This window comes from Daucus carota, chromosome 8, assembly GCF_001625215.2.
Source record: "Daucus carota subsp. sativus chromosome 8, DH1 v3.0, whole genome shotgun sequence".
NCBI classification, from domain to species: Eukaryota; Viridiplantae; Streptophyta; class Magnoliopsida; order Apiales; family Apiaceae; genus Daucus; species Daucus carota.
The window spans coordinates 30,913,486-30,939,280 of NC_030388.2; the positions used below are offsets into that span (position 1 = coordinate 30,913,486).

The following is a 25,795-nucleotide window of genomic DNA, read 5'->3' on the forward strand; positions in this document are numbered from 1 at the left end:
AAAAATTATATTTTCAAGTGATGCTATACATTTTTATAATATTAAATTTTTTTAAAAAAAAGTAAGTCCCCGAAACAAACTAAGATTTTTAACTTTTCATTGACTTCTGTATTATAAATCAGAAATCGGATCATAACTTAATTACAAAAACAGTATAAGTAAATAAGATAATTCTGATTTATGAAGCAGAAGTTGGCAGAATATATATTTATCGTATATAATATAATCTATTTAACTGTAAATATTCTTTATAAATTTGAGAATCATGGATCAGTTTTAAATATAAATTAGAAAAGAAAAGAATAGGATAAGTTTAAGAATTCGAGCTCGGCTCAAGCTTCTTCCCTGATTGGAACCACACACGTTATATCCCCTATTGTTGATTATAATTGAGCTGGTACGGTAAAAAAAATTAAAATTAATTAGATCAATACTTTTTTTGGAATTCAATTAAATTAATACTTAACCATACTATAATACGTAGTCAAACATATAAAACATAACCATCTTAGATTAACATTTGTTGTGAAAAGTCAGCAAGTTAAAGTAGTGATAAACTTCATAAGAACTTGCATGCTAAGGTTTGACTTTTGACTCAACCACTCCACCGTCAAAAATTCCATACACAGCCTTGTAAGTGTACGGATGGTTACGGCATCTGAATACGATTTCTAATAAGTTTGAACATCGTATTAGTATGATAACTCCGATTTGTCTTTTATATTATTATTAATATATTAAACTAAGAATTTAGTACGGAGTAATATCAAAATTATAAAATTAGTAAAGAAAATATGGAAAGTAAATATTTAGTTGTTATAAGTAAGAAGAAAAATGATTAAAAAATACTTATTTTTCGGTGAATGATTTGGATTTTGTTGGAGCGATATTTGTTAACATATTTCAATAATATAAGTCAAGAAATTATATACAAAATAACCTCTTGAAAAATAATTCTATATATTATATTCTCTATATCTCAAATTAGATGAACTCGTTGACTTTGAACATGTGTTTTAAAATTTATTAACCGCAAAACTACATGTTTATTTTTAAATTTTTAATTTTACAAATAAAAATTTAGATCTGAAGTTTTTATCTACAAAATAAAAGGTTAGAAATAAAATTTAGGAACTAGGTCAATGTATCTTATATAAGTTTCATATCAACTTGCATCTAATTTGGAACGGAAACAAGAAGTAACCGGTAATGATGCAAAAACGGTCGTTTTGCTTGGAGTTAAATATAATTATATACTCAAACTCAAAGCTGCAAAATGTGTTCAACATGTATGTTGTGTACTTTCAATGAAAATCTTCAACATGAAAAGTTTACAAAATTTTCTGATTTTTCTTTGATAAAAGGCCGCTTTAATTCTCAGAAATAGCTCGGAAATTGTGGACTCAAAAGCATGTGTTTATCTTTATCCAGAGTCACGGCCAAGAAAATAAAGGTTGGAAGTCAAAGTCTCAAACATCTGCTTTCACTCCAAGAAAACCGAGCCAACACCTGACCAGTGCAAGTCTCGCGCATGATGAGGAGAGACAAAAACACGCGACGTAGATTATTAAGGAGAATATACTAGGCCTATTAAAGTTGGTTATTACCGGTCAATTAAAAGGAGATAAGTATCCACTAAACATGCTTAAAGTTGTAATGACAAAATCTAGCATGTGATTCGCATTGTCACCGGCGGTATCTCTCTCATGTTTGGGAGTCGATGTCGATTATAGAAATTTAAATTTTGTTTTTGCCTCGAAGGTGCAACTCTTGAAAGTGTGACTATGAAAGTTCAATTCATTTACAATTCTTCCTCAGAAGTTCTCATTACTACTCGTCTTTTCGCCTTTCGGGAAGTTCTTATCCCATACTATATCGTGCATTTTTATTTTTTTATTTTGCTAATTATATCGTGCATTTTTATTAATTCTAATACATAAATGTTATAGGTGATATCTGTAATACAACTTATTCAGATCTGCTCGAATCGAAGTTAGGTTAAATTATTTGATGATATGTAATTTATTGTGAACTTCAAATAATATTGAGTTATTATTTTAAAATCAGTAATGTATAAATGTTTAGTTTTGAAATGAAACCCAAATTTCGTCACATTTATTTGGATGAAATAAAATTCTCTCTACAATAACTTTGAGAAATTATTTTGAACATCACCTCGAAGGGAAACAGTTAAAGAGGGAAAAAATAAATTTTGATCGCCATGCCAAACACATTATATTAATTGTAGTATAATGGGCTGGACCACGTGTCAAAAGAATAATGAGCTGGACCAAATATATTTTTAACTGCGTTGTCATATTTAATGGGCTGAAGTGTGACCCATTTGACAGGCTCGTCTTTTTAAAGAGCAGGGACATGGGGTATTCTACCCTACTCAGGCTATTTAATCCACAATATTATCTTCAATCTTTTTAGAGTTAATTACAGTTTGTAACCCCTAGGATTGCTCCAAACGCACTTAAGATCCTGAACTATCAAACGCGACATAATGCACCCTGAACTTTACATTCCCGTGCAAGTTGTAACCCATAGTCACTATTCCGTCCAAATATGCCGTTAACTTTTACTGTTTGAGAAGTAACAGTGTGTATATTAGTTTCTAACAGCTACTTTACCCCCGTGACTCCTCAAAGTTTATGTATTATATTTTGAAATTATTTCTGAACACACACAACGATGTAAAAAATATTAAAATAATTTTTAAAATATTTATTTATTTTAAAATTTTAAAATAAGTTACATCGTTTATGTAAAAATAATAATAAATTTTCAGATTCTAAATCTAGATATATATTTTTAAAACTTATTTTAAATTTTTTTACATCATTGTGTGTGTTCAGAAATAATTTCAAAATATAATACATAATTTTTGAGGGGTCACAAGAGGTAAAGTAGCTGTTAGAAACTAATATACACACTGTTACTTCTCAAACAGTTAAAGTTAACGGCATATTTGGACGGAATAGTGACTATGGGTTACAACTTGCACAGGAATGTAAAGTTCAGGGTGCATTATGTCACGTTTGATAGTTCAGGATCTTAAGTGCGTTTGGAGCAATCCTAGGGGTTACAAACTGTAATTAACTCATCTTTTTAATATTCCGAAAGAGAAGTTCATTAGACAAAAGATTATAGATTTCCTCCGCTGCATTATCACACAAAATTGGCAACTATTTTCATATGGAAAAAGAATACAAGATTAAAACACTTTTAAAAAAACAACCGCAATATTTCAATACAATTCAACTGCTATAGAGTATAGAAAAAATTATTTTAATCTTGAACATTAATTTTTTAATGATTTTTGTATAGGGAATGAAAATAATTTGGCACAAGCAAAATATCAAACGGATCTAACTATCTAAGCGATAGTTCGGTACGTAATGAGAAAGTTTGGCCGAGTTTGATTTAAGGCACTCTCGACTGAAAAAATTTAGACGTTTTAATCATAGACGTATGTACTGGTTTAGTAAAAGTAAAACAATATATTTAATTCATCTAAGACGGTCACAAACGTAAGTGCAATGAGAAGTCCAGATTTTTCATCAAGATTTACGAAATCCAAGTGTCTTCAATTTGAAAAAGAAACGTATAAATCAAATCCGAATTTCCCGGGACAACAGAAGATATTTGAAAAAAAAAAAATGTATAAATCAAATCCGAATTTCCCGAGACAACAGAAGATAACCCATCAGTAGTCCAATCGTGCTCAGCGGACTACCTGCTTAGTTTAAGATAAACTTGATTGATTTGGAACTGGTCTTCAAAGACCACCACACATGACTTGGCGAGGGAATCTTATCTCAGAGCAGGCTCTACATATTAAAGACGATATTAAAGAGCCTGGTGCGCTGCCAACGCTAGTTACCAGACAATTTAATGGACCATAACGTTTGATACATATCACATCCAATTATCTATAATCTACACAACATAAACATACTCAAGGAACTGAGGATTCAACCAAAATCTCCATAACACTTGTAAATCTGCAATCAATACATGAAACTAATACTTTGAAGCTTAATAAGTCCGTGTGACAAACATGTTTTTTTTTACTTATAAGTGACTTATAAGTCGGAAAGATGACTTTCAGAGACGCAACTCTTAAACTCTTAGAAGAAAGATACTGAGTTGAGGACCTCCCTTACCATCAGGGTTGATCATGTAGAAGGCTTCAGAGTCTCTTGTCCCGACAACTCGTTCAAACTTGGCTCTCATGTACATGAGCTCCCCTTCTGAGACACCGGCCTTGTTCTTCACAGGCAGCACACCAGCTCCGTTAGTGATCGGGCCAACAGCGTTCAGAATTGACCATTCCTCCGGTCCACAGTCACATTTTGTGGCGTACCCATATTTCTTGCCATTGCAGTATGTTCGCCAGATTGGTTCCTGCAGTAGCTTAGTACGTTTCTTCACTACTTTCTTGTCACACTCCAAGGCTATTCGGACCACTCCAGAAGCCATTTCACGAACCAGCACACTTGTCGGGGTAGCTAGTTCAACCAGAAAAGCGGGACTCAGCTTAACATCATCCTGGAATGCAACATGAATACGCCCATGCCTGTAACCAAAAAGGGTGCATACCACTTTGCTGCCAAGACCTGAAGTACTCTTACCGAATGTCAGAGCTGATCGGAGACTAGAAACTGACACAATTGATCGCTTCTTACTTGGCACCATCCCCGGGACAGGCAGTGCTTGTCCCGAGAGATCAAGATCATCCAGTCTCAACTCAGAAACACGCGATGAGTTGAAAGTCAAGATTTCTTCCATATCATCATCTTCTTCAGAAACATTCTTCTTCCAATGAAAGAATCTCCTTGAGAAGGAGAAAGAAGAATCATGAGGAGTCTTCGCCATGATTGTCCTCATCTGTAAAATCAAACAAAAATCACAACTTACAGATGTAGCTTGAAAAACAGGCTTAACTGTAAAAAGGAACTTATATTGTGCTCAAGTGCAAAGCCAGTGCCTAATAATTTTCCCTAATGCTCATTTTAAGGTTCTTGAAACAAGACCTTGACAAAAGAAGGTGAGCAGCCCCACCTAACTACATGACTAGATGATTTATAAATCTGTGGAGCCACTAAAATAAAGCTCAAACAGAAGAGAACAAGATTAGGAAACTATTAGACACCATTAAGAGCCAACCATACACAATTGAATAATTGACAGTTTCGTACCCTATAGGTACAGTTATCACAGTTCAAGTAATTAAGGCCACTGAAGCACCTCAACTTGTTCATGCAAACAGACCTACTGGCCAACAGGCAATACCAGTTGTGAGCACTGACCTTGACTCCTGCCCATAACTACATTTAATAATTTTGGGTTTTAAATTTCTCGGGGATATACTTTTTTGCACAACTTATTTTTACACGACAACAAAGTAATTATTCATAAAGTGAAACAAAATTACCACAGCCGAGCTAAGCTCACAATAATATGCTCAAAATTACCACAGCTCTTAGAGCGGAATTACAGACAACCTAAACTGTACAGGTTTACGGAACCTTGATACAGCTAAATAATCAAAATTAATAATATAATGAAAAGCACAAATTTGCCTGCAAGTAGCACATCAGTATCTAACCAGAATTCTTTATATGGTAATTGCACCTAACCAAATTAACAGATCAACTACCTGTGGTATACAACCTACTACACATAAAAAAACAACTGTTTACACGAAGATATGTTTATTCAGTAATAAAGATCCAATAACATAGTCATAGAATTGCAAAGATATTAGTACAAGCATAATAGTAGAAATATGCTTAAGATATTGAATGGGAAAATACAGATTTATTACATGAATCTGGAGGGTTTGCCAACAAGAGATAAGCCCTTACCACATGAGCTATCTCATCACGCTTGGTTCACTAATTAACTAGCTGTATTACAGCGATGTATAACGCATGAACGAAAAGGAAAACTGGCATATAGATAATCTCAAAATGTTTTACTAACTTGATGTATCATGCAATGTACACAAAACAAAGTTGGCTCAATAACTTTTACAAGTTTTAGCTGATGGAATGAGCAAATCGAGAAAGTCAAAAGCCAATATATTAGGAATTAACGGGATACATATTGAGCACTTAAGCCTTGCACCTAGATTAGAATTAGAAGACCTGCAACCTTCCTAAAATGGGCGCGAATATGAAAACTGATTAGGGGAAATATTGAAAGGACTGTGATTACTGGCACTTGGCAAATGATCAGGCCTAACATCAAATTGATGACCCCTATGGGCTCCAAGAAACTCATCCGTTAAATTTGACCCACTACTGTGACTGGAAACATAATTTCCGTAGCTAGGGGATAAACCAGGAGTATGTTGGCCGCTTAGTCTAGAATATCCGTCCCTTAAAGTAGAACCACTGCTAGCAGCACAATCAGGTTCTTTGTAATGAGAGTAACCAGAATAACTAGACAATAAAGAGTCAAGTTCTTGTGCATAGCCTGAGAAGAAGCCATTTCTATTGTCTGACTGCTGTCTCTCAAAATAGGAGTTCCCTCTATACGGTAACTCAGAGGAGATGTTGGACCACTGATTGGAATGGTAACCTGAAGGATTAATGTTTTGGGGCAACGGTGAAGCTGCCCACCGGCTCTGGTCTGCATTTTCTGGTATTGGTGCATTAATTCCCGGAAAACTGACACTCCTTGTTCTCCCTGGTTCTACAACAACCACTTCTTCAGTTATCTCCTTTTGTTGACAAGATTCATCATCATCGAATATTGTAATTCCAGAGGGCTGGTCGCTATCTTCAACATCTGAAAAATCAAATGCAGCAACAATATAGATTAATGCAATCAGCATTCATCGAGGGTAATTTTCAGGAGTACAAAACCAATTACTTTCAGGCATAAAGTAAAGGGAAGAAAAAAACTGATATAGAATTCCTAGAAAAATAAGACGTTAGTTGACACTAGATGTTGCACCTTGATTGGTTGGAATAGAATCTGGGAGGAGGGATGTCATGAATCGAATTAAAAAGCAGCATAGGTGGAAGAGAAAGAATGAAATGTGCCGAGTAAAGGAGATGATGCAGTGTAGATGGAAGATAGGTGTGATAAAATGAGTGGTTGTTTGGGGGGGGGGGGGGGGGGGGGGGGGGAACAGCACCTAGAAATAATGGTAGGAAGGAAGCTTAGTTTAAACCCCTCACGATTTAAATGAGGGACTGGATGATGACTGATAAAATAAAAGAAAATACCACAAACTCAAAATTTTATCCATGGGGGCACAACATAATGGAGAGATATATACGTGAAAAGATACCAGTTCCATGCCAGTTTTAACACAACTGCTAAATGATATCTTAACTTGTTTTATAAGTACAATATTAAGAGGCATAAAAGAAAGAAGCTATTACCTAGATATCCGGGCGGGTATCCCAGTTCACGCATTCTATTGAGCCATGGAGGTGGATCAAGTTCCTGAGTCACGGATAATAAGTTTAATCAAACTTAATATACAATCATTACAGCAAGTGAACACACCTTAATTACACAATATACATTTTCTGAAGTTACTAACGTGGTATTTATAAAATTTCCTACCCAATAAGAACAGTACAACCGATTTTCATGACCTATCGGCATCTATAGATATGCCCCAGAGTCCATAAGACCATATAACTTTCTAGTCCATCAAGTTGCAACAAAAAAAGTGGTCAAGTGATTTAACAATGGCAAAACATGCAAAGTGTAAACTGAATATTTCTGGACACGTGTGAAATCATTCACTATTATATTGGACAAGTACTACGGTCTTGAGAACAAACTGAAGTATAGAATTAAAATGCACCTCATCATAAGAGTATTATAACCATTAACATTCATTATCAAGACAAATGACGACATGAAGTTCAAAAAAGCTCAGCAAATATATTACCGCAAGACAAAGTAGTTTTCTTGTCTCAGCATCAAGAGCACCAGGCTTCAATCCATCATACTTTCCACGAGGGGTATTTTGATAATACCGAGTTAATACATGAGTCCCACTCCCACCATTCTGGTTCTTTTTCAACTGGTGCTCTTTCCTTGCATTACTAACAGCAAGGCTATCTCTAGGTTTAGGACACTCCTTAAGTGAATGGCCGTAGGTGCCACAATTAAAGCAACGAGAAGCATTTAGAGGACTTAAGACCCTGAAAAAAATATCAGAGCATTAGATTAGACAGATGTAGAAATCTCTTTGCAAAAATAACACTGTCACGTTGTACAAAGAATTAAAATTTACCTATCCTCCTCATTAGATCCATTAGTCAACTTCAAAGCAAAGTCATATTCTCGATCATAAAGAGGAACAGAATCACATTTCAATGAAAGACAATCAATCTTCTGCTTTTTCATTGCTTGTGTTTCCATCAAGAAGGACTCAAAAAACAAAAACAAACAAAAATTGTTAATATAAGACTGATCTAAGTACCTCAATCTACAGATACATAAAAGAGAACATGCAACTTTTTATTACCACAAAACCTAGTTTTGTTGTCCTGTGTTAGTTTAATTCTTTATTTCACTCAACATTACATAATTCATATAGACTGCTATAAGTATATTTGATCTTAATGCAACCTCAACATTTATCAAATTTACAGTATTCGCCTTAAACTTCAAATTTTGAACAATTGAAATCAAACTCTTGCCATACAGTCCCATTGAGGGTTATAGTTTTAGCTGGTTAGAAAGTTTAACTTTTGAGTAGCAATTATTTACATGTTAAGCTCTTTGACTCTTTTTTGCGTTTAACCCATGTGCCCAATTATCTTATACTTAATGCCAGGATCAGTAAAGGAGTTTACCACAGATGTATTTTCTGTTCCGCATTGTAAAGCAGGATAGTATGTTTCCCCACCAGATTCCAGAGCATCATATGAATCCTATATTAACCATATATACATATATGTAAAATAATGCCACGGGTTTTACAAAGTGGACTTCTAATATGTAAATTAGAAAGAAAAAAAAATCTTACCTTAGATGAAACGCAATGCGCGGCATGCCACTTTGACCATTCACTTAAAAGCTCCTCAAGCTTTTTCTTGCTCTCTCTATAATTTAACAAAATAATTATCATTAAAACCCCTATAACTTTATGTCCATGAAAAGCACACAACCAAACAGATAAAAAAACCTAACATATAAAGTGGAAACAAAACATACCTCGACAAACACTCAAATCTTACATGCACCGCCGCCTGCAGATCATCACTAACTCGAGCTCGTTTAGAACCCGAACTAGCTTGCCCATTTGTCTCAACCAACTTATTATTGCTCATACCACCACTCATTGCTTGCACACAATCCGATTGAGCACCGACATTACTTTGGTTCAAATTATCACTACGCAAATCTTTCGATTCAGTACAAGTGCTATTAACATCCACATCTTTTGACAATTGGGACTCAACTAGAGATTCAGTGTCCATTCTCGAATAAGTTAAATTTCCAACCTTTTTACCAACTACCACACTTCAATTGCCAAAATCTAATCACTAATGAGGAACCAATCAAGAATTACCCTGCAAAGAAGACTTTTTCATTACAATCAATAACAAACATTCCATATAATCTCTCTCTCTCTCTCTCTCTCTCTCTCAGACTTCAAATCAAAAATTACTCAACCAAGAATAGTGCTTTATTAATAAAAACACAATCTTTAACATGAAACACAATATAGACATATATATACAATCAGGGTGCAAGTTAAACATACAAATGAATCAAGATCCACCAAGAATTTTATCAATTGAAGAACAAAAATCAAATAATTATAACAATTCAGATAAACGCATAAAAAAAAAAATCAAACTTTGATCGATGCCATTAAATTAAAATTGAATGTTTACCTTGAAATTAAGATGGGGTTGATTAAAATTCTGCATTGAGAAGATTGAAGAACAGCTAGGGTTTTACAGTGGCGATTTTGTATTCTGTGTGTATATGTTTATACGTCTATATAGAGATACATGGAGGCCAACAGGCGGACTGGCGGAGGGAAAATTTGTACTTAATTTTTTATTTTTCTTTTCCTATTAGGATAATAATTTTAATTTATTTTCATGTTTTGTTTCTTTAACATCACAGATCTTTTGAAATCGCGACGCCGCGAAACAATGAAGCATTTATTTTTAGTCGAAATTTGATTTTGATTTAAATAATTTATCGATTTTTAAGTTTTGAATAGATATAATTTGATAATTTTATTAGGAATTGATTAAATTTGTATAAATATAGACGGTTTTGTAAGAAATGAGAATTGGGTTTAACCGGTGTTTAAGACATCATTTACGAATTAATCATATAATTGAAGATTAATCTGAATAATTAATTGAATTATTAATCGAAGTCGATTTAATACATTTTATAGATTTCTATATAATTATTTATTATATTATGGATTTATAGATTTAAGAAAATTAAAATCGCATAATTTATTTAACATAAAAATAATAAATATTATATGCATAACATAAATCACTAATAATATGATATTATTTAAATTATATAGCAAATACAATCGATCCTTTATATAATATAGGTTAATACATAAATTATATAATTCATAGTTAAATTATGTCTGGCTAAAATAAATAGTCATTTTTTACCTCTAAACACTACAGTGTCTCTCTCTCTATATATATATATATATAGGCTCATGATCAAATAGAAACCAATTTTAAAATAAAAACTAGAAACCAATACAAGTTAGTGATATTCTCAGTACAATTTAGTGATTATCTCTTTAGGATTTAGTGATCTGTGCTGCAGAATTTAGTGAAAACTCAATCTCCAGATATTAACCAGCTTAGAATCTCCAGATCTGTTCATGTTTTCGATTCAGATGGTGGTGATAGTGGTGGAGATGGTGGAGGTGAAGGTGGAGATGGAGGAAAGATGATTGTAGCGGAGGTTTGGGCGGCTTGAAGTAGGGGGTTGGAGCGTTGCCGGAATAGTGGCGGCTCCGCCTTTGAAGTTGAGTCGAGGTGGAGAAAGAAGTATGAACGAATCTGAAGGAGGTTGAAGCGGCGATTAAGATGGGCCTGGTGAAGATGGAGGTGTGGAGGTTGTGTTGTTAAAGAAATAATGGAGGTGGAGGTGGAGATGGAGATGGAGGTGGTGGTTATGGAGGGGGTGGGCGGCATAGAGGTGGTAGTGGTTATGAAGGAGGCGACGACGGAGGTGGTGGTAGTGGAGGTGGGGTTGGTGAAGATGGAGGTGGGGTTGATGAAGATGGAGGTGGAGATGGGGTTGTTTAAGAATTTAGTGGTATCTGCTTTAGGATTTAGTGATATTTCAGCTTGGTTTTTAGTTTCTAGAATAAGGTGGTTTCTATTGGAGTAAGACTCTCCAATAGAAACCACCTTATTCTAGAAACTAAAAACCAAGCTGAAATATCACTAAATCCTAAAGCAGATACCACTAAATTCTTAAACAACCTCATCTCCACCTCCATCTTCATCAACCCCACCTCCATCTTCACCAACCCCACCCCCACATCCACCACTGCCACCACCTCCGTCGTCACCTCGTCCATAACCACCATCACCTTTATGCCACCCGCCCCCTCCATCTCCACCTCCATTATTTCTCTAACAACACAATCTCCACCTCCATCTTCACCAACCCCATCTTGGTCGATGCTTCAACCTCCTTCAGCCCCGTTCATACTTCTTTCCCCACCTCGGCTCAACTTCAAAACGCGTCGGAGCCGCCACTATTCCGGCAACGCTCCAACCCCCTACTTCAAGCCACCCATACCTTCGCTACAATCATCCTTCCTCCATCTCTACCTTCACCTCCACCATCTCCACCACCGTCACTACCATCTGAATCGAAATCGTGAACAGATCTGGAAGTTTTGAGCAGTGTTTGGAACACATATGAAGATTCTGGGCGGCTTCTGCAAGTTTTCACTAAATCTTACAACACTGATCACTAAATCCTAAAGAGAATATCACTAAATTGTACTGAGAATATCACTAACTTGTATTGGTTTCTAGTTTTTATTTTAAAAGTGGTTTCTATTTGATCATGAGCCTATATATATATATATATATATATATATATATTATTAAAATTCAATTTTCAAATTTCAAAATCTAATTTATAATTATAATTATAAATTTCTTACAAAACCAAATAGTAAAGAAACTTATAATATCGTACCACTCGTGATTATTTTGTAATAATATCAGAAAAAAACGTTCCGGTGTAATTCCAGAGACATGCTGAGCTTCACATATTCTTGTACAGTCAAAGGGGGATCGAAATGGTTTAGTAATAGACCGTGGGAGAAGTAATTTGACTCATACTATAAGATCACATGATTGAGCTAGAGATTTGAAATCTTCAAATGCTGTTTGAGATGTTATTACTCATTGAATTTAAGCAATGGAGAAGGGATTAGCACCACTCTGCACATAATCCTCAAGGGGGCTAAAGAGAGGCCTGGGAAGGTTTTCCCAGTCACACCATTCCCAACCATCACACTTGTCTGGTTCCACATTCTCAGGGACTTGGTCACCATCTACCAGAGCTCCGCGCATGAATATGCAAACGATATGTGCTGGTTCGGGTTCATTTAGTATCACACTGTTTCCCACTTCCAGAAACTCTATGTTCTCCACATCTAGTCCGGTTTCTTCCCTCACCTCTCTCACAGCACATTGCTCAAAACTTTCCCCTGTAACAAAAAGGATAGTATGTCAAAATTCAGAGTATGAAGGCAAGTAACACAAAATGGATTATGTGAAATATAAAGACAGGAGATCAAGGTCTAACCGAACTCAAGATGACCGCCTGGAACAAAAAAAGTGTTGTGACCGACAGAGGAGAGGCGACGCCCAATGAGCACCTTCTTTCCTTTGATCACGAACACTGCTATTCCAACAAACGGAGCAGGCAGAGTCTTTTGCAAAACAGCTACTTTCTCCATTATTTGCAGAGTTCCTTAAGCGGGTTCTACTTTTTCTGAATTATGGATGAACAATAAGGATGCTACTTATACTGATAAAACTGCCAAGCAGTTCACCGTGGCTCCATCTCTGCTGAAGATCTCGCCTGCAGTTACAGACAAGATCACTGAATATAGGCAACTTCACGTTTATTCTGACATGATTGGCATTCATGTGGATATGAAATGTGTGATGCATTAGCTTTATCTCTTGCAGATTTGTGCACTTAGCATAAACAAACCTCATGATGTGTATAACCAAAAGGACGATGGTCTAAACCAACAAGCAAACAATCAATCACAACATAATCCGGTGGTTATAATCTCTATCGAAGAGACTGCTATCTGTGGGTCAATATTAAAGATCATTCACAACTTAATCCGGTGGTTAGAATCTCTATTGAATAGACTGCTATCTGTGGGTCAATCTTAAAGTAGTCAGTTACATGAGACTTGAGCCAATTAGTTAACAAACAATTCACGATAATACGAGTTAATAACATTCAATCTGAAAGTCTAAATTGTTGCTTGAACCAAGTTTACAACCAATCAGACTTACATTACTTCATAAAACTAAGCAATCAATACCAACTTCTGAGAACTGGCAATAGAACAATTCAACTAATCGTTTTGACATAACTAAGTAGATAATAGGTACGAAAGCTTCATATGCTGCTTTAAGTCTTACAACAAAGCAAACGAGAGGATAGCCTATCATATCAGTTGGTGGGGAAGGGAGTGAAACCACTCTCCACCAGATTCTCCAACCCGATAAACAATGGTGTTGGAGGGTTTTCCCAGTCATACCATTCCCATCCACCACACTTCTCTGGCTCTAGATTTTGCGGCAGTTGATCGTCGTCTGCCAGAGCTGCTCGCATGAATATGCAAACCACATGTGCTGGTTTTGGTTCATTTAGTACAACGTTGTTTCTGACTGCTAAAAATTCTATCTTCACGACGTCTAGTCCAGTTTCTTCTTTCACCTCTCTTGCAGCACACTCCTCAAAACTCTCACCTGTAAAAAGAGAAAGGAAAAGAAAGGAGTCAAAGAAATCGGATTGCACACACAGATGCCTTCAAATAGATTCAAGCAATGGTCATAGAGGGGTTAAAAGATGACCAATCATAGACCACCAGACCAGCATAAAATGAATTCAAGTGATGATCTAGCAATTTGATTCTGAAAGTCGAAATAATTAGCTAAACAAAATATCATCTTGATGCAAAATCCCTTTCAAAACTGACTAAAGCAAGCCTGGAGACAACTTAAGTTCTTTGTCCACACTAATGCACCGAGGGAAGAAAGTTAATACCAAATACTCATTTATCTTGTTCCCCTCTATTTGCCATCATCTAAAATAGCGAGAACACAGAGCACATACTATATCAATCTGCAGACTGCGTGCAGTGCATCTCAAAAATTCTCCCGAAGGAAATCTTAGGGGCCGTTTGGGTGAGTTTAAAATAAGTAGAAGCCGTGAAACAAAAACTAGCATTTGCAACTTTTTTTAAGTGCTTATTCATTTTTTACACAAACGGTACGAATAATTGATTCTAACTTATAAACCCAGCCGGGCTTTTAAGCCCTGGCCAAACACCCCATTATTTTTGGATAATTAAATTAAGCTTTAAATTTTCAAACACACTTACACTTTAAGTCACAGGTCACAATTTTAAGTTTAGCGAAAGAAGCTGCCCACTAACCTAACCTACGGCTCCAGCTTCAAATTCAAAATTTAACAGAGAGCTTTTCTAATCGACTTAAAAACCAATAAAAAGGAAAATTATTAAAGCCCAGCTTATTCAAAAACTAGCTACAGTTTATTAAATCCTCCGCGCCGAACTAATACCGCACTAAACAAGACACATCCAAGTAAATGTGGTTAATGATATATTATTCCTAAAAAATAAACCCACAGTAAAAATTTCAATAACAAATTTTACATAACATCATTATTAAAAATAAATATAATATAGAATATACATTAATTCTCCGGAAAAATAGTTCTCATTTACGCGATACAAACCGAATTCGAGATGACCGCCGGGGAGCGCAAAGGTGTTATAACCGACCGCGGAGAGGCGACGACCCATCAACACCTTGTTTCCTTTCAAAACAAAGACTGCTACCCCGACAAACGGAGCCGGTAAATTCGAGCTTTTCTCCATTTTGATCTCGATTAAGAGCTTTTACTTATAATGTAGTAGTTTTATTTAGAACGAAAAGCTCTTGGTCGGTGAATTATTGAGCAGCTATTAAATTAAAGTCTAAAGCAACGAGATGCGCGCGTGTGAAATGTGGAATTTGGCGGGTGATTTTTGTTTTTATGCTCGATTGTTGTGTTGGGTTTCATCAATTTATGGGCTAGATTGGGCTAGTTTAGGTGGATAACGTGGACAAGGACTCCAGTATAACCTTGATTAGTTTAAACACTGAGGTGACGAAAATAGATTTTGAAATATAACTATAAAATAAAACGACGATAGTATTTATATTTTATATGTATAGAATGAAAGATCTTTTTTAAGAGCATTTTTAATGAGATTGGTTATAATGATTAATTAAATAAGACATATAAGAATATTGTGTAAAATTTATTGAACCTGTAACACGTTTTGTTTTGATGATACTGGTTATGGTGATTGACTATATTTTAAACAGGACATTATGTAATTATTATTTTAAGTTGTTATAAAGAGAATGTATTTTTTTTAATATAATAATTGATAAAATGATATTTGCTAATGATCTGTGATCTGTGGTTTGACAAATATAAGCATTTATACGAAGTTGGTTGACTATGTATAGTCATATAGACAGGAAAGTGTATGCGCGGAGTGTGATATATTTATATGATTATTTATATTTTTCATTTTTAACATGCCAACTCATTTTTTGTCTAATGATTTCTCATCATTGGAATCGTTTTAATATATATATATTCAAATATATAATATGGATGGGAATTTAGGCATGTAAACGGATCGGATTTGGATCGGATCTAACTAAATCCATATCCTAATCCATTTAAATTTATCGGATTCGGATCAGGGGTCGGATATTTTACAAGTCAATCCATATCTGGTCCATTCGGATCATGGATAATCGGATCGGAGCCCCGATCCGCTAAAAATTGTGAAATATATTTTTCACCATGAATAATGTTTTAACTTCCATACAGAAAAATTGATATTTTCTAGCTATATTAATTCATGAATTTTAACGTAATAGGTAAAAAAAAAAACTAATAAAGCTGTATTTAATAAAAACTTTGTTGGTTGTTCCGATAAAAACTTCCACATAGAATGTATCAAGTAAATAGAAAAATAATAAATAAGTTGGCTAATACTTTTTGAGGAAGCAAATTATGATGTGCTCTCCTCTATTAATAAGGATTAAAGTCGATAAATATGTTTTAAATATAGAACCAGGTGGTTGAGGAGGTTTTAAGTGGAAGAGTTAGCTTCTGTGTTTATACTCACTCTACACAAAAAAAGAGTGATTATTAGATTAATCGGATGACAAGAGTGAGAGCCATGTCAAGAATTATGAGCGGCTGATCGGTTATAAGAAAATATGATTTAGGATTTTGTCTTGTATTTTTAGAATTTTTTTTCTATGTAATATATTAATAATAATATAATATAAAATATATTATATAGTTAAGCATGAATCGGATCGAATCGTTAACAGATCGGATTTGACTATATCCATATCCATTATTTATCGGACCGGATTATTATCGGATCGGATTATTAGAAGATCGGATTTTTTTAATAAGGATCCATGTCCATTTATTTAACCACGGATCGGATCGGGTCGGATCGGATATCCGATACATTTACAGGCCTAGATGGGATAGAGGAAATAGTAAAATCAAATACATTACTGTGCTAATCTCGAACTGGGGGTTGCCGAATAATAGTTATCAGTGTCTAGGGGTGTAAACGAGCCGAGCCGAGTCGAACACTGCTAGGCTCGGCTCGAGCTCGACTGAAAAGTTCGGGGCTCGAGCTCGAGTTCGAGTTCGACCGAGCCTTTAATTTCAAGTTCGAAGCTCGGCTCGTAAATAGTTCGATAGGCTCGAGTTCGGCTCGAAAGCTCGAATCGAGTTATCAAATATTGACAAAAACTCGAAATATGATCGGTTCGACTCGAGTTCGATTCGATTAAATATATAAATTATAAATAAAATATTGAATATATTTGGAAAAATATATTTATAATAAAAAAAATTAAAAAATAATAGAGGCTCGATAAAGCTCGCGAACCTTACGAGCCGAGTAATTTGAAGCTCGAGCTCGGCTCGGTAAAACATTCGAATAGCTCGAGCTCGAGCTCGGCTCGATTATTACCGAATCAAATTCGAATATTTTCCGAGCCGAACTCGAGTAGCTCACGAATAGTTTGGTTTGTTTACACCCCTATCAGTGTCATTGTCACTTTAATTCTTAGTTAGTTAAGAGTATACAATCAAAACACGAACAACCTACCGATATTTTAAAGTCAGAAATCAACAAATAATTACACAAAAATAGATTTCACAATTCCTTTTCTTCCGCTCAACTTACGACAAATCTTGCTTTTGTTGCCGCAAATTCTCTACAATTTTCACATAACATGTAACCTAACATGGCTTACAAAAGCTTAAGACTTTATAGACAACGTTTATTATTCAACTAATTCGATTAATCACCCATCTACTCGATTGCCCAACTTTAAACTTTACAAACATCTATATAAACATACTATGCACCCATGAACTTCATTCAAACCCCTCAAACAATATGGCATCACATTTGTTCTTTGTCTTAGCATTTTGGTCGCTTTTTGTGATTCCCATTATAATCAATGGCTACTCACCGAAAGAAATAATACAAATGTGTAGCAAAACACCCAACCCTAAGCCTTGTGAGTACCTCTTTACAAATAACCCTAACTATGGTCCGATCGATAATGACCAAGATTTTCTCAAAGCGTCGCTAAAGCTAGCTCTAGATAAGGCCATGCAAGCCGACGAGAGCGCGAAGAGCCTAGGCCCGAAGTGTCGCGATAGGCTCGAGACGGCTGCATGGGACGATTGTGTGAAGCTCTACGACCAAACAATCAAAAGAATCAACGAAACCGTCGATCCTTTTAATAAGTGTAGCCAGATCGAAACTCAAACGTGGCTGAGTTCTGCTCTGACAAACCTCGAGACGTGTCGAATCGGATTCATCGAGCTCGGAGTTGGCGAAAATGTGTTGCCTTTGATGAACAACAATGTGTCGCATTTGATATCGAATAGTCTCGCTATGAACAAAAGGAACTTTACTTATAAGCCAACTTACAAGGGGAAATTCCCTAATTGGGTTTCTCCCGGGGACCGGAAGCTTCTACAGGCTTCTAAACCGGGTCCGGGGGCGGATATCGTGGTGGCTCAGGATGGTTCGGGTGACTTCAAGACGGTGGCGGCTGCGGTTGCGGCTGCGAAATCGGGGAGTGGTAGGGTTGTGATACACGTGAAGGCGGGTACGTATAGTGAAAATGTTGTGATAAGTGCGAGTAATATTATGCTTGTCGGTGATGGTATCGGAAAGACTGTGATCACCGGAAGCAGAAGTGTTAACGGAGGCTACACCACATATAATTCGGCTACTGTCGGTGAGTTCTGCTTTGAGTTTTGTTTACATTGATAATTTTCATTTTTCGTTCATGCATGACGTAAATATGTGCATGCATGGGAAAGGAAGCAGCTTTGTGGCATCTGTTTTTCTTGATCCGATCGAAAAGCACCTAAATAACTTATAAATTTATAAATCATATTGTTTAAACTGTTTTAGTACTTAATCCTAAACCACTAGGTTACTTGCCATTTATAATTCAGCTTTTTATTTTAAATTATAAGTAACTTGTATTAAATTTAGTTAAATGGCCTTCATATATTGCCTTTCTGTTTATAATCATTATAGATATTGCTTTTGAATAATAAATATTGATATATTTTACCACATATCATACCCATTTATATATATATCATGCAAACCGAAGTCGTAAGTTAATACCAATTCATGCTCCCTCTATCTTAATAAATTTTATACATTTTTTCCTCACATATTTTAATATCTATAAATTGTAGTTTATAATTTATTTTTTATAAATTCTCTTTCTATAAATAAAAGTTTAACATTAAAATTTTTATTCAGAAGAAGTCTTTAAAATAAACTATATAACTGTACTTTACGAAAACATTAAAATCCATCAAATTTTCATCTCCAAATATATATAAGTAGCGGGACGAAGGCACAGCACACATTTTAATAAATTATTAGGAATAAGATTTAGTTACCGACAATTTTTTAGGAGTTACGTACGTACGTTAAGGAATACGTGAAAAGAAGTTGATTCGGATTTTTTAGTGTGTGCTCATGGCACACACTAACAACCACCTTTTAGTGAGGTGGAGGGATTTTATTGACCAAAACCTCATTAATAATCATAGCTCTTTGCAAATGCACAAAAACATGACCAGTAAAAATCCTCCATCTCAACAAAAAATGGTTGTTAATGTGTACCTATAGGCACACACCAGAAAGACCCAAGTTGATTAAGTGACAATTGAGGTTGTCTAGTAAATATGATAACACATGACAATTATGACTGGGTTCTATCTCAGGTTTTATTAATTAATTTGACTTATTGTGACACGGAAACTGCTTATGATGTTGAAATTGCTACTGCTAATTAACATGCACGGCTCCTTTATGATATTATCTGATTGGCATGATATTGAGCGAGTATTTCTTCTTTATCACAGGATCGGTGAAAGGTAAGATAATAACTAATTTTAATTAACAGTCATTCTGAAATTATATTTCTGATCATTTAAATATTCGAAATTCAAATTTTGAAATGAAATACACGATTTTGTAAGAAAACTAATGCACTATATTGCAGCTGTGGAAGGCGACAGATTCATCGGCCGTGGAATCACCTTCCGCAACACAGCCGGACCGCAAAATTACCAGGCGGTGGCGCTCCGTTCGAGCTCCGACCTCTCAGTATTCTACCAATGCAGCTTCGAAGGCTACTCAGACACTCTCTACGTGCATTCCCAGCGACAATTCTATCGAAACTGCGACATTTACGGAACCGTCGATTTTATTTTCGGAAATGGAGCTGCTATGCTCCAAAATTGTAACATCAGACCCCGAAAGCCCCCGAACGGTACCAACACAATAACCGCTCAAAGCCGAACCGATCCGAACCAGAACACAGGAATTGTGATTCACAGTTCGAGGATTAGTCCCGCTGCTGAACTGTAGGGCTGTCAAACGGATAATTCGGATACGGATATGCCTATATCCGTATTCGTATCCGCAGTGGCCGGATTCAGATACGGATAATATCCGTTTTATTTCGAATACGGATAATATCCGCTTTTTCTCGGATACGGATGCGGATATTTCGGACGGATGTCGGATATTTTTGATGACTCTACCCCATTAACGATGATTTTCAAAAAAAAATTATGACCCAAGCTCAAATAATATTTTTATATATGTATAAAGTGTTTGAGTATATGTACAATTATATAAAATTCATGTAAATGTATTATTTAATGCATATACACACACTACAAGCTAAATAAAATAAAATTTTAATTACATATACTTATATATTATATAATTTAAATATTATATATGTATTTAATTTCGGATTCGAATATCACGGATTCGGATACGGATAATATCCGCTTTATTTCGGATACGAATAATATCCGCTTTTTCTCGGATACGGTTGCGGATTTTTCGGACGGATATCGGATCTTTCGAATTTTTTTGACAGCCCTACTGAACTGGCACCCGTTCAAGGGTCCGTGAGGACGTATCTTGGTAGGCCGTGGAACCGATTTTCGCGAACAATTATTATGAAAACCGTAATTGATGGATTTATTAGTCCCGAAGGGTGGATGCCTTGGAGTGGCGATTTTGCGTTGGATACGTTGTTTTATGCGGAGTATGCTAATTCGGGTGCGGGTGCATCGACTGCGAATCGGGTGACGTGGAAAGGTTTTCGTGTTCTTGCGAGTGCGAGTCAAGCTTCGGCTTTTACGGTTGGGAGGTTCATTGATGGAAATTCGTGGTTGCCTGGTACTGATGTGCCATTCATCTCCGGTCTGTGAATAATGGTTTTCTATGTATAAGCTCAATATGATGTTGTGTAATGATGGAATAATGTGGGTTTGATACTTCTCCGAATATTGTTCAAGTGTTGGAATTCAATTTTAAAAATGTTGTTTAAATATTGATTTCATTATTATTGCTTGTGTTTGGGCATGGGAAGTGGGAGCTATTTCTTCATTCTGCTTTCTTCACCCGTTTGTATAAAAAAAATAAAAAATACTTTTAAGAAGTTATGAGAAAGAAGTTGAAAATTAAAAATGCTAGCTTTTCTTGCTAGCTTTTCTTTATAATTACTTGTACTTCTTTTCCAAACATTTTAATAACTTATAATTATTACGTCTCACTTCTACCCCACATCTTTATCAAAAGTTATTTTTTTTAAACTAACCAAACAGTCCAATTGTTTTGTTTTAGTTTCCTAAATGACTTGGTTAAGGTGGTAGAGAGGTAGCAGAAATTACTTATAGGTCGTTAGAATTGAGTTTTTGTTATTGCTATGCGGTGCAAACACAATGATGCCTTGTCTGTTAACTTTAATAAAATACTACGCATCCTTGATGACATTCCTCGATGACATACGTGCCCTTATGATATTAAAATAGAATTTCCATGCAAGAATGCCGCCGGACAAGTCAATGACCCCTGTCTGTTGCTTCCTCTCTTTTTCCCTGCAGTTCAGTCTTCAGTGCCCAAAGACAACAAGTAATATAGTACTATTATAGGTTTTTTCAGTGTGCGTTCATGGGCATACACTAACAATTATTTTTGTTGAGCGGGAGGATTTTACTGATCATGATTTTTGTATATATGCAGGAGCGTATGATTATTAATGAATTTTAGTCAATAAAAGTCCTACGCCTACTCGAAAAATGGTTGTTGGTGTGTACTCATGACACACACTAGAAAATCCATAGTACTATAAATAAACACGCATGAAGAGTTAGTAGATTCATATCGAAGACTCAGCTTAATTCACACACCATCTAATATCACAAAAATGGCTTCAGTAGCTGCATCTTCTTCTCTAGCGATGAAATTGCTCTTGGTACTCGTCAGCCTTGTCTTCATAGTTCATATGGTTCAACTCACATCTCATGAAACTTCATTTTCTCCATCGCTCGCCGCTAAGTTTACTGCACGACGAGGTATTTTACTAATTAATAAGATGAATATTTTTTAAGTATCTTATTTTGTATAAGTTTATTAAATTATATGCCATTCCAAATATGCAATTTGCAGGCCTGGACGATTGTGAGGAAAGGAGTTCAGTTTGCGGAAGTAGATCTAGACGGAGTCGGCATGGGAAAAAATAAATATAGGCCTGTTGGTTCATCTATCATGCTAAGCGGATACGAACGCTTAGAATATAATTTTAATTCTGTCCAAAATAATTATTGTTTTGATTCAATAATACTCGACTCCCATTTCGCATTCACTTAACTGGTACTCCAGGAAGGTCTTATTTTCATTCTATCGTCAATGATTGTGTTGAGTTAGTTAAGCACTTTGAAGGTGTGCTAGTGCGTTTTGTGCATAGGTCTGCGAATGAAGTCGCTCATTTGCTAGCAAAAGTGTCTCGTTCTATGTCAGGCTTATAGGAGTGGGAGGAGGTTGTTCCCAACTTCTTATCGGATGTAATCACTTTTGATTTGATTTAATGCAAGTACGGATTTTGTCAACAAAAAAAAAAAAAAATTCGTGGGCACACCCGATCTTCTGAGGTGGTCTCATCTCATCTATGTGTCTGAAAACCACATAGGGCAATTAAATCATCAAACAACATATTGCTATGTTTTATTTTTATTGCAGGACAATTAAATTCAGTTTCATATAATTATAATAAATAATTTATTATATGTTATCAAAATTTTACAATAATTTTTTTAAAAATATGCAAATTTAATATATTATAATTATAGTATCTTTTTTATATTTTCCAATAAAAAATTCAATCTTCTAAAATAATATCGAGCAACATAATAATTATCTTTTTAACTAAAAAACCTGATTATCTACAATTAATAAGGACGACATATATATAAAAATATAATATTATTATATATAATTATTAATAAATAACTAGTGATATTTTTCACAAGTGGGCTTTGTTAAACAACACTGCTTTTGGCTTTTTTTTCCTATAAGAACAGGCTTATACTTTTCTTCACTCATTTGTGTAAAAAACTAAAAGCACTAATAAAAACTGAGATTACTATTTTTTGTTTTAGAACTTCTGTTTCTTTCTCAAACAATTTAGTTACTTATAAATTTTAATCTAAATTTTTCTTCTAGTCTACTTTTTTTTTTTTGAAATAAAATGAGATTTTATTAAAACTTGCAAGAATCATACAGAATTGTCTCCAACACAGCTTGCGGAGTAGACTCATAAACAATCTACTTCTTCTAGTCTACTTCTTTATTATAAACAAAAGACATTTTTCATTGTTTGAATGGCTTGAATGTTGCATTGATAAAGTCGATATAGTTACTTCTCATCATAATCTCATTGTTTCAATCGATTTCACATGACAATTTATCATCCCCTCCGGCCCTATAGCTCAATTTCAATAATAACATTCAACTAAGTTGAGGAAGTCTTTAAAAAAAAAAACTAAGTTGAGGAAGTGTAAAATGAAGGCGACGTATCCCCACCCTATAACGTACAAATTGGGGGAAACGCGTATAAAAATTGATGATGATGAGATCAATTGGTTTAGGTCCTACTTTTTAAATGACGAAGTCGCCATGAATCGCAGTGGACTATGTCAGTGTTCCGTCTATCTCAAATTACATGTATTTTTTGAGAAAAAATATTGTCTTAAAATATTTATCTTAATTTTTTGAAACAATTATTTAAATGTTTCTTCTTTTAACAAATTTTCGTGTGTCCATAAGCATACTAACAATCACTTTTTTACCGGATGAAGGACTGCTATTAATTAAAATCTCATTAATAATGCTCATGGACACACACTCGAAAGACTCTTTCCTTAAATGTGCTTGAAAGTCAATTTCTATCGTTTGACTAACATACATGTACACACAACTCAATTTAATTCACTACATTTATTTTGAAGCGGAGAGAGTACAATAAACCCTTTTAAATTAATATTTTAAAATTGATAATCTTTTTATCTTATCACAAAAAGTTTCTGCCTGTACGATGATCAAAATCGGATATGAATCTCTCTGATGCGATAATCTAATTAAAATGATAATTTTCTCTGATCCAAAAGTATAAGTACTTCACAGGTACCTGTACAAGTCTGCCAAGTCAATGAGAAAGGCCAGACACCACTATTTCGTGGAATTCCAGACCATCAATTGGAATGTACAAATGAGCAGGAGTGCGTGGGGCCTTCTGTATATGCCCGGAAGTTACCGCATCTATGAAACGCAGCTCCGAAACCCGCAATAGTGCCATATAAATAGTACACTAATAGATTATTATATGCAATTGCTAGCTAAGACGAGGCTTCAATGGTTTCATCTACTCTGAAATTCAACTTGTTCTTGCTACTCACAAGTACTCTTCTCTTCATAGCTTCATTATCCCAATCAGTTCCTTCTGAAATTTCTTCTCCCCCAGGACCTATCCACCACCATGTAGCACCATGTTGGAGGGAAGTGTACGTCGTCGTATATGCGAAGGTACTATTATTATTAGGTCATGCAAAGGAAGTGCACATAATAAATCAATAATTAAACAGATATTATCTTGTTGTAGTGCGTGTATAATTTGTTAATGATCATGCAAAGTGCTTAAACTTTAACCGTTTATCTACGGTGGGCAGGTGTGCCCATGACACATGCAACGCTATCCATTACACATGCGCATTAAAATTTATAAATTTGACTGAGTCTGATGACCTCCTACTTCTTAATAATGACGGACTTCCCGTATATACAACAACAATAATAATAAAAATGAGTTAAATATATAAAATTTAATGCTTAATATGTACTCGCGGTCGACACACAGCGCACAAACCCTAACTTTAATCCAAAGATAGCAGTGTCAGCTATATTTCTTCTTTGATTTTTGTTGTAATTCACTAAAGTGAGACAACTTATTTTTACTTAATTTTAGGATTACATTTTAGGAGAATACGAGTAATATTGTTTCACTCTAATATTACCACTTGTCTTATAACATCGGTTGGAATCTTTAATCATATTCTTCTGTTTAATCGAATCAAAAAAAATTAGTTTTTTTACTGAAAAAATAAATCCAGTTCTTTTTGGTTAAGATTTAGACCCTCGACTTTCACCAAATAAACTACAGATATTTATATAATTACTCATAATTATATATTTTTCTTTTACAATTGCAGTGAATCGTCGGGCAGCAGTTCACCCAAGTATTTCAAAACCTTCTCCGCATTCGTAGAGGCAGCGTGTTGGAGAAAGTAGTCTACTTCGACGTGAAGATATTCAGGAGCATTAGTCAGTGGTGTTTGATTTGGTCATTAGACATTAGCAGATTAGTCGGTGGGCCGTTTGGCTAAGCTTAAAAGAAGTTACTTATTGCTTAAAGTAGAGAAGTGAATTATAAGTGATAAATAGATATAATTTATAAGTTGTTAAAGTGTTTGGATAATGCTAATAATAAACTGGTGGAGGTTTTGATAA

The 25,795-nt window shown here is 35.0% G+C and overlaps 5 protein-coding genes and 2 long non-coding RNA genes across 7 annotated transcripts; 3 read left to right on the forward strand and 4 right to left on the reverse strand.

The window, feature by feature from the left end:
* Positions 1-3,961: 3,961 nt before the first annotated feature.
* On the reverse strand, positions 3,962-5,082 carry LOC108199941 (protein MIZU-KUSSEI 1-like). The gene has a single exon (XM_017367972.2). It carries the CDS (start codon positions 4,894-4,896, stop codon positions 4,129-4,131), a length of 768 nt encoding a protein of 255 aa, XP_017223461.1. The 5' UTR covers positions 4,897-5,082; the 3' UTR covers positions 3,962-4,128.
* Positions 5,083-5,936: 854 nt separating this feature from the next.
* LOC108199940 (uncharacterized) lies at positions 5,937-10,026 on the reverse strand. Its single transcript, XM_017367971.2, has 8 exons — positions 9,888-10,026; positions 9,202-9,560; positions 9,014-9,089; positions 8,841-8,918; positions 8,276-8,412; positions 7,928-8,183; positions 7,407-7,470; positions 5,937-6,804 (listed from the first exon to the last, which is right to left on the reverse strand). Exons 2-8 carry the CDS (start codon positions 9,465-9,467, stop codon positions 6,170-6,172), a joined length of 1,512 nt encoding a protein of 503 aa, XP_017223460.1. The 5' UTR covers positions 9,468-9,560; positions 9,888-10,026; the 3' UTR covers positions 5,937-6,169.
* Positions 10,027-12,234: 2,208 nt separating this feature from the next.
* Positions 12,235-13,312, reverse strand: LOC108222616 (nudix hydrolase 1). The gene is made up of 2 exons (XM_017396512.2): positions 12,823-13,312; positions 12,235-12,724 (listed from the first exon to the last, which is right to left on the reverse strand). The coding sequence occupies exons 1-2, from the start codon at positions 12,974-12,976 to the stop codon at positions 12,426-12,428; spliced, it is 453 nt and encodes a 150-aa protein (XP_017252001.1). The 5' UTR covers positions 12,977-13,312; the 3' UTR covers positions 12,235-12,425.
* Positions 13,313-13,460: 148 nt separating this feature from the next.
* Positions 13,461-15,290, reverse strand: LOC108197795 (nudix hydrolase 1). The gene is made up of 2 exons (XM_017365500.2): positions 15,025-15,290; positions 13,461-14,012 (listed from the first exon to the last, which is right to left on the reverse strand). The coding sequence occupies exons 1-2, from the start codon at positions 15,164-15,166 to the stop codon at positions 13,714-13,716; spliced, it is 441 nt and encodes a 146-aa protein (XP_017220989.1). The 5' UTR covers positions 15,167-15,290; the 3' UTR covers positions 13,461-13,713.
* A 2,495-nt stretch (positions 15,291-17,785) lies between these two features.
* Positions 17,786-21,296, forward strand: LOC108197794 (probable pectinesterase/pectinesterase inhibitor 17). Its single transcript, XM_017365499.2, has 3 exons — positions 17,786-18,641; positions 19,935-20,298; positions 20,826-21,296. The coding sequence occupies exons 1-3, from the start codon at positions 17,786-17,788 to the stop codon at positions 21,160-21,162; spliced, it is 1,557 nt and encodes a 518-aa protein (XP_017220988.1). The 3' UTR covers positions 21,163-21,296.
* Positions 21,297-22,110: 814 nt separating this feature from the next.
* LOC108198864 (uncharacterized) lies at positions 22,111-22,598 on the forward strand. Its single transcript, XR_001802200.2, has 2 exons — positions 22,111-22,308; positions 22,403-22,598. It is a non-coding gene; the product is annotated as an uncharacterized LOC108198864 (long non-coding RNA).
* A 1,927-nt stretch (positions 22,599-24,525) lies between these two features.
* Positions 24,526-25,795, forward strand: LOC108198957 (uncharacterized). Its single transcript, XR_001802224.2, has 2 exons — positions 24,526-24,814; positions 25,498-25,795. It is a non-coding gene; the product is annotated as an uncharacterized LOC108198957 (long non-coding RNA).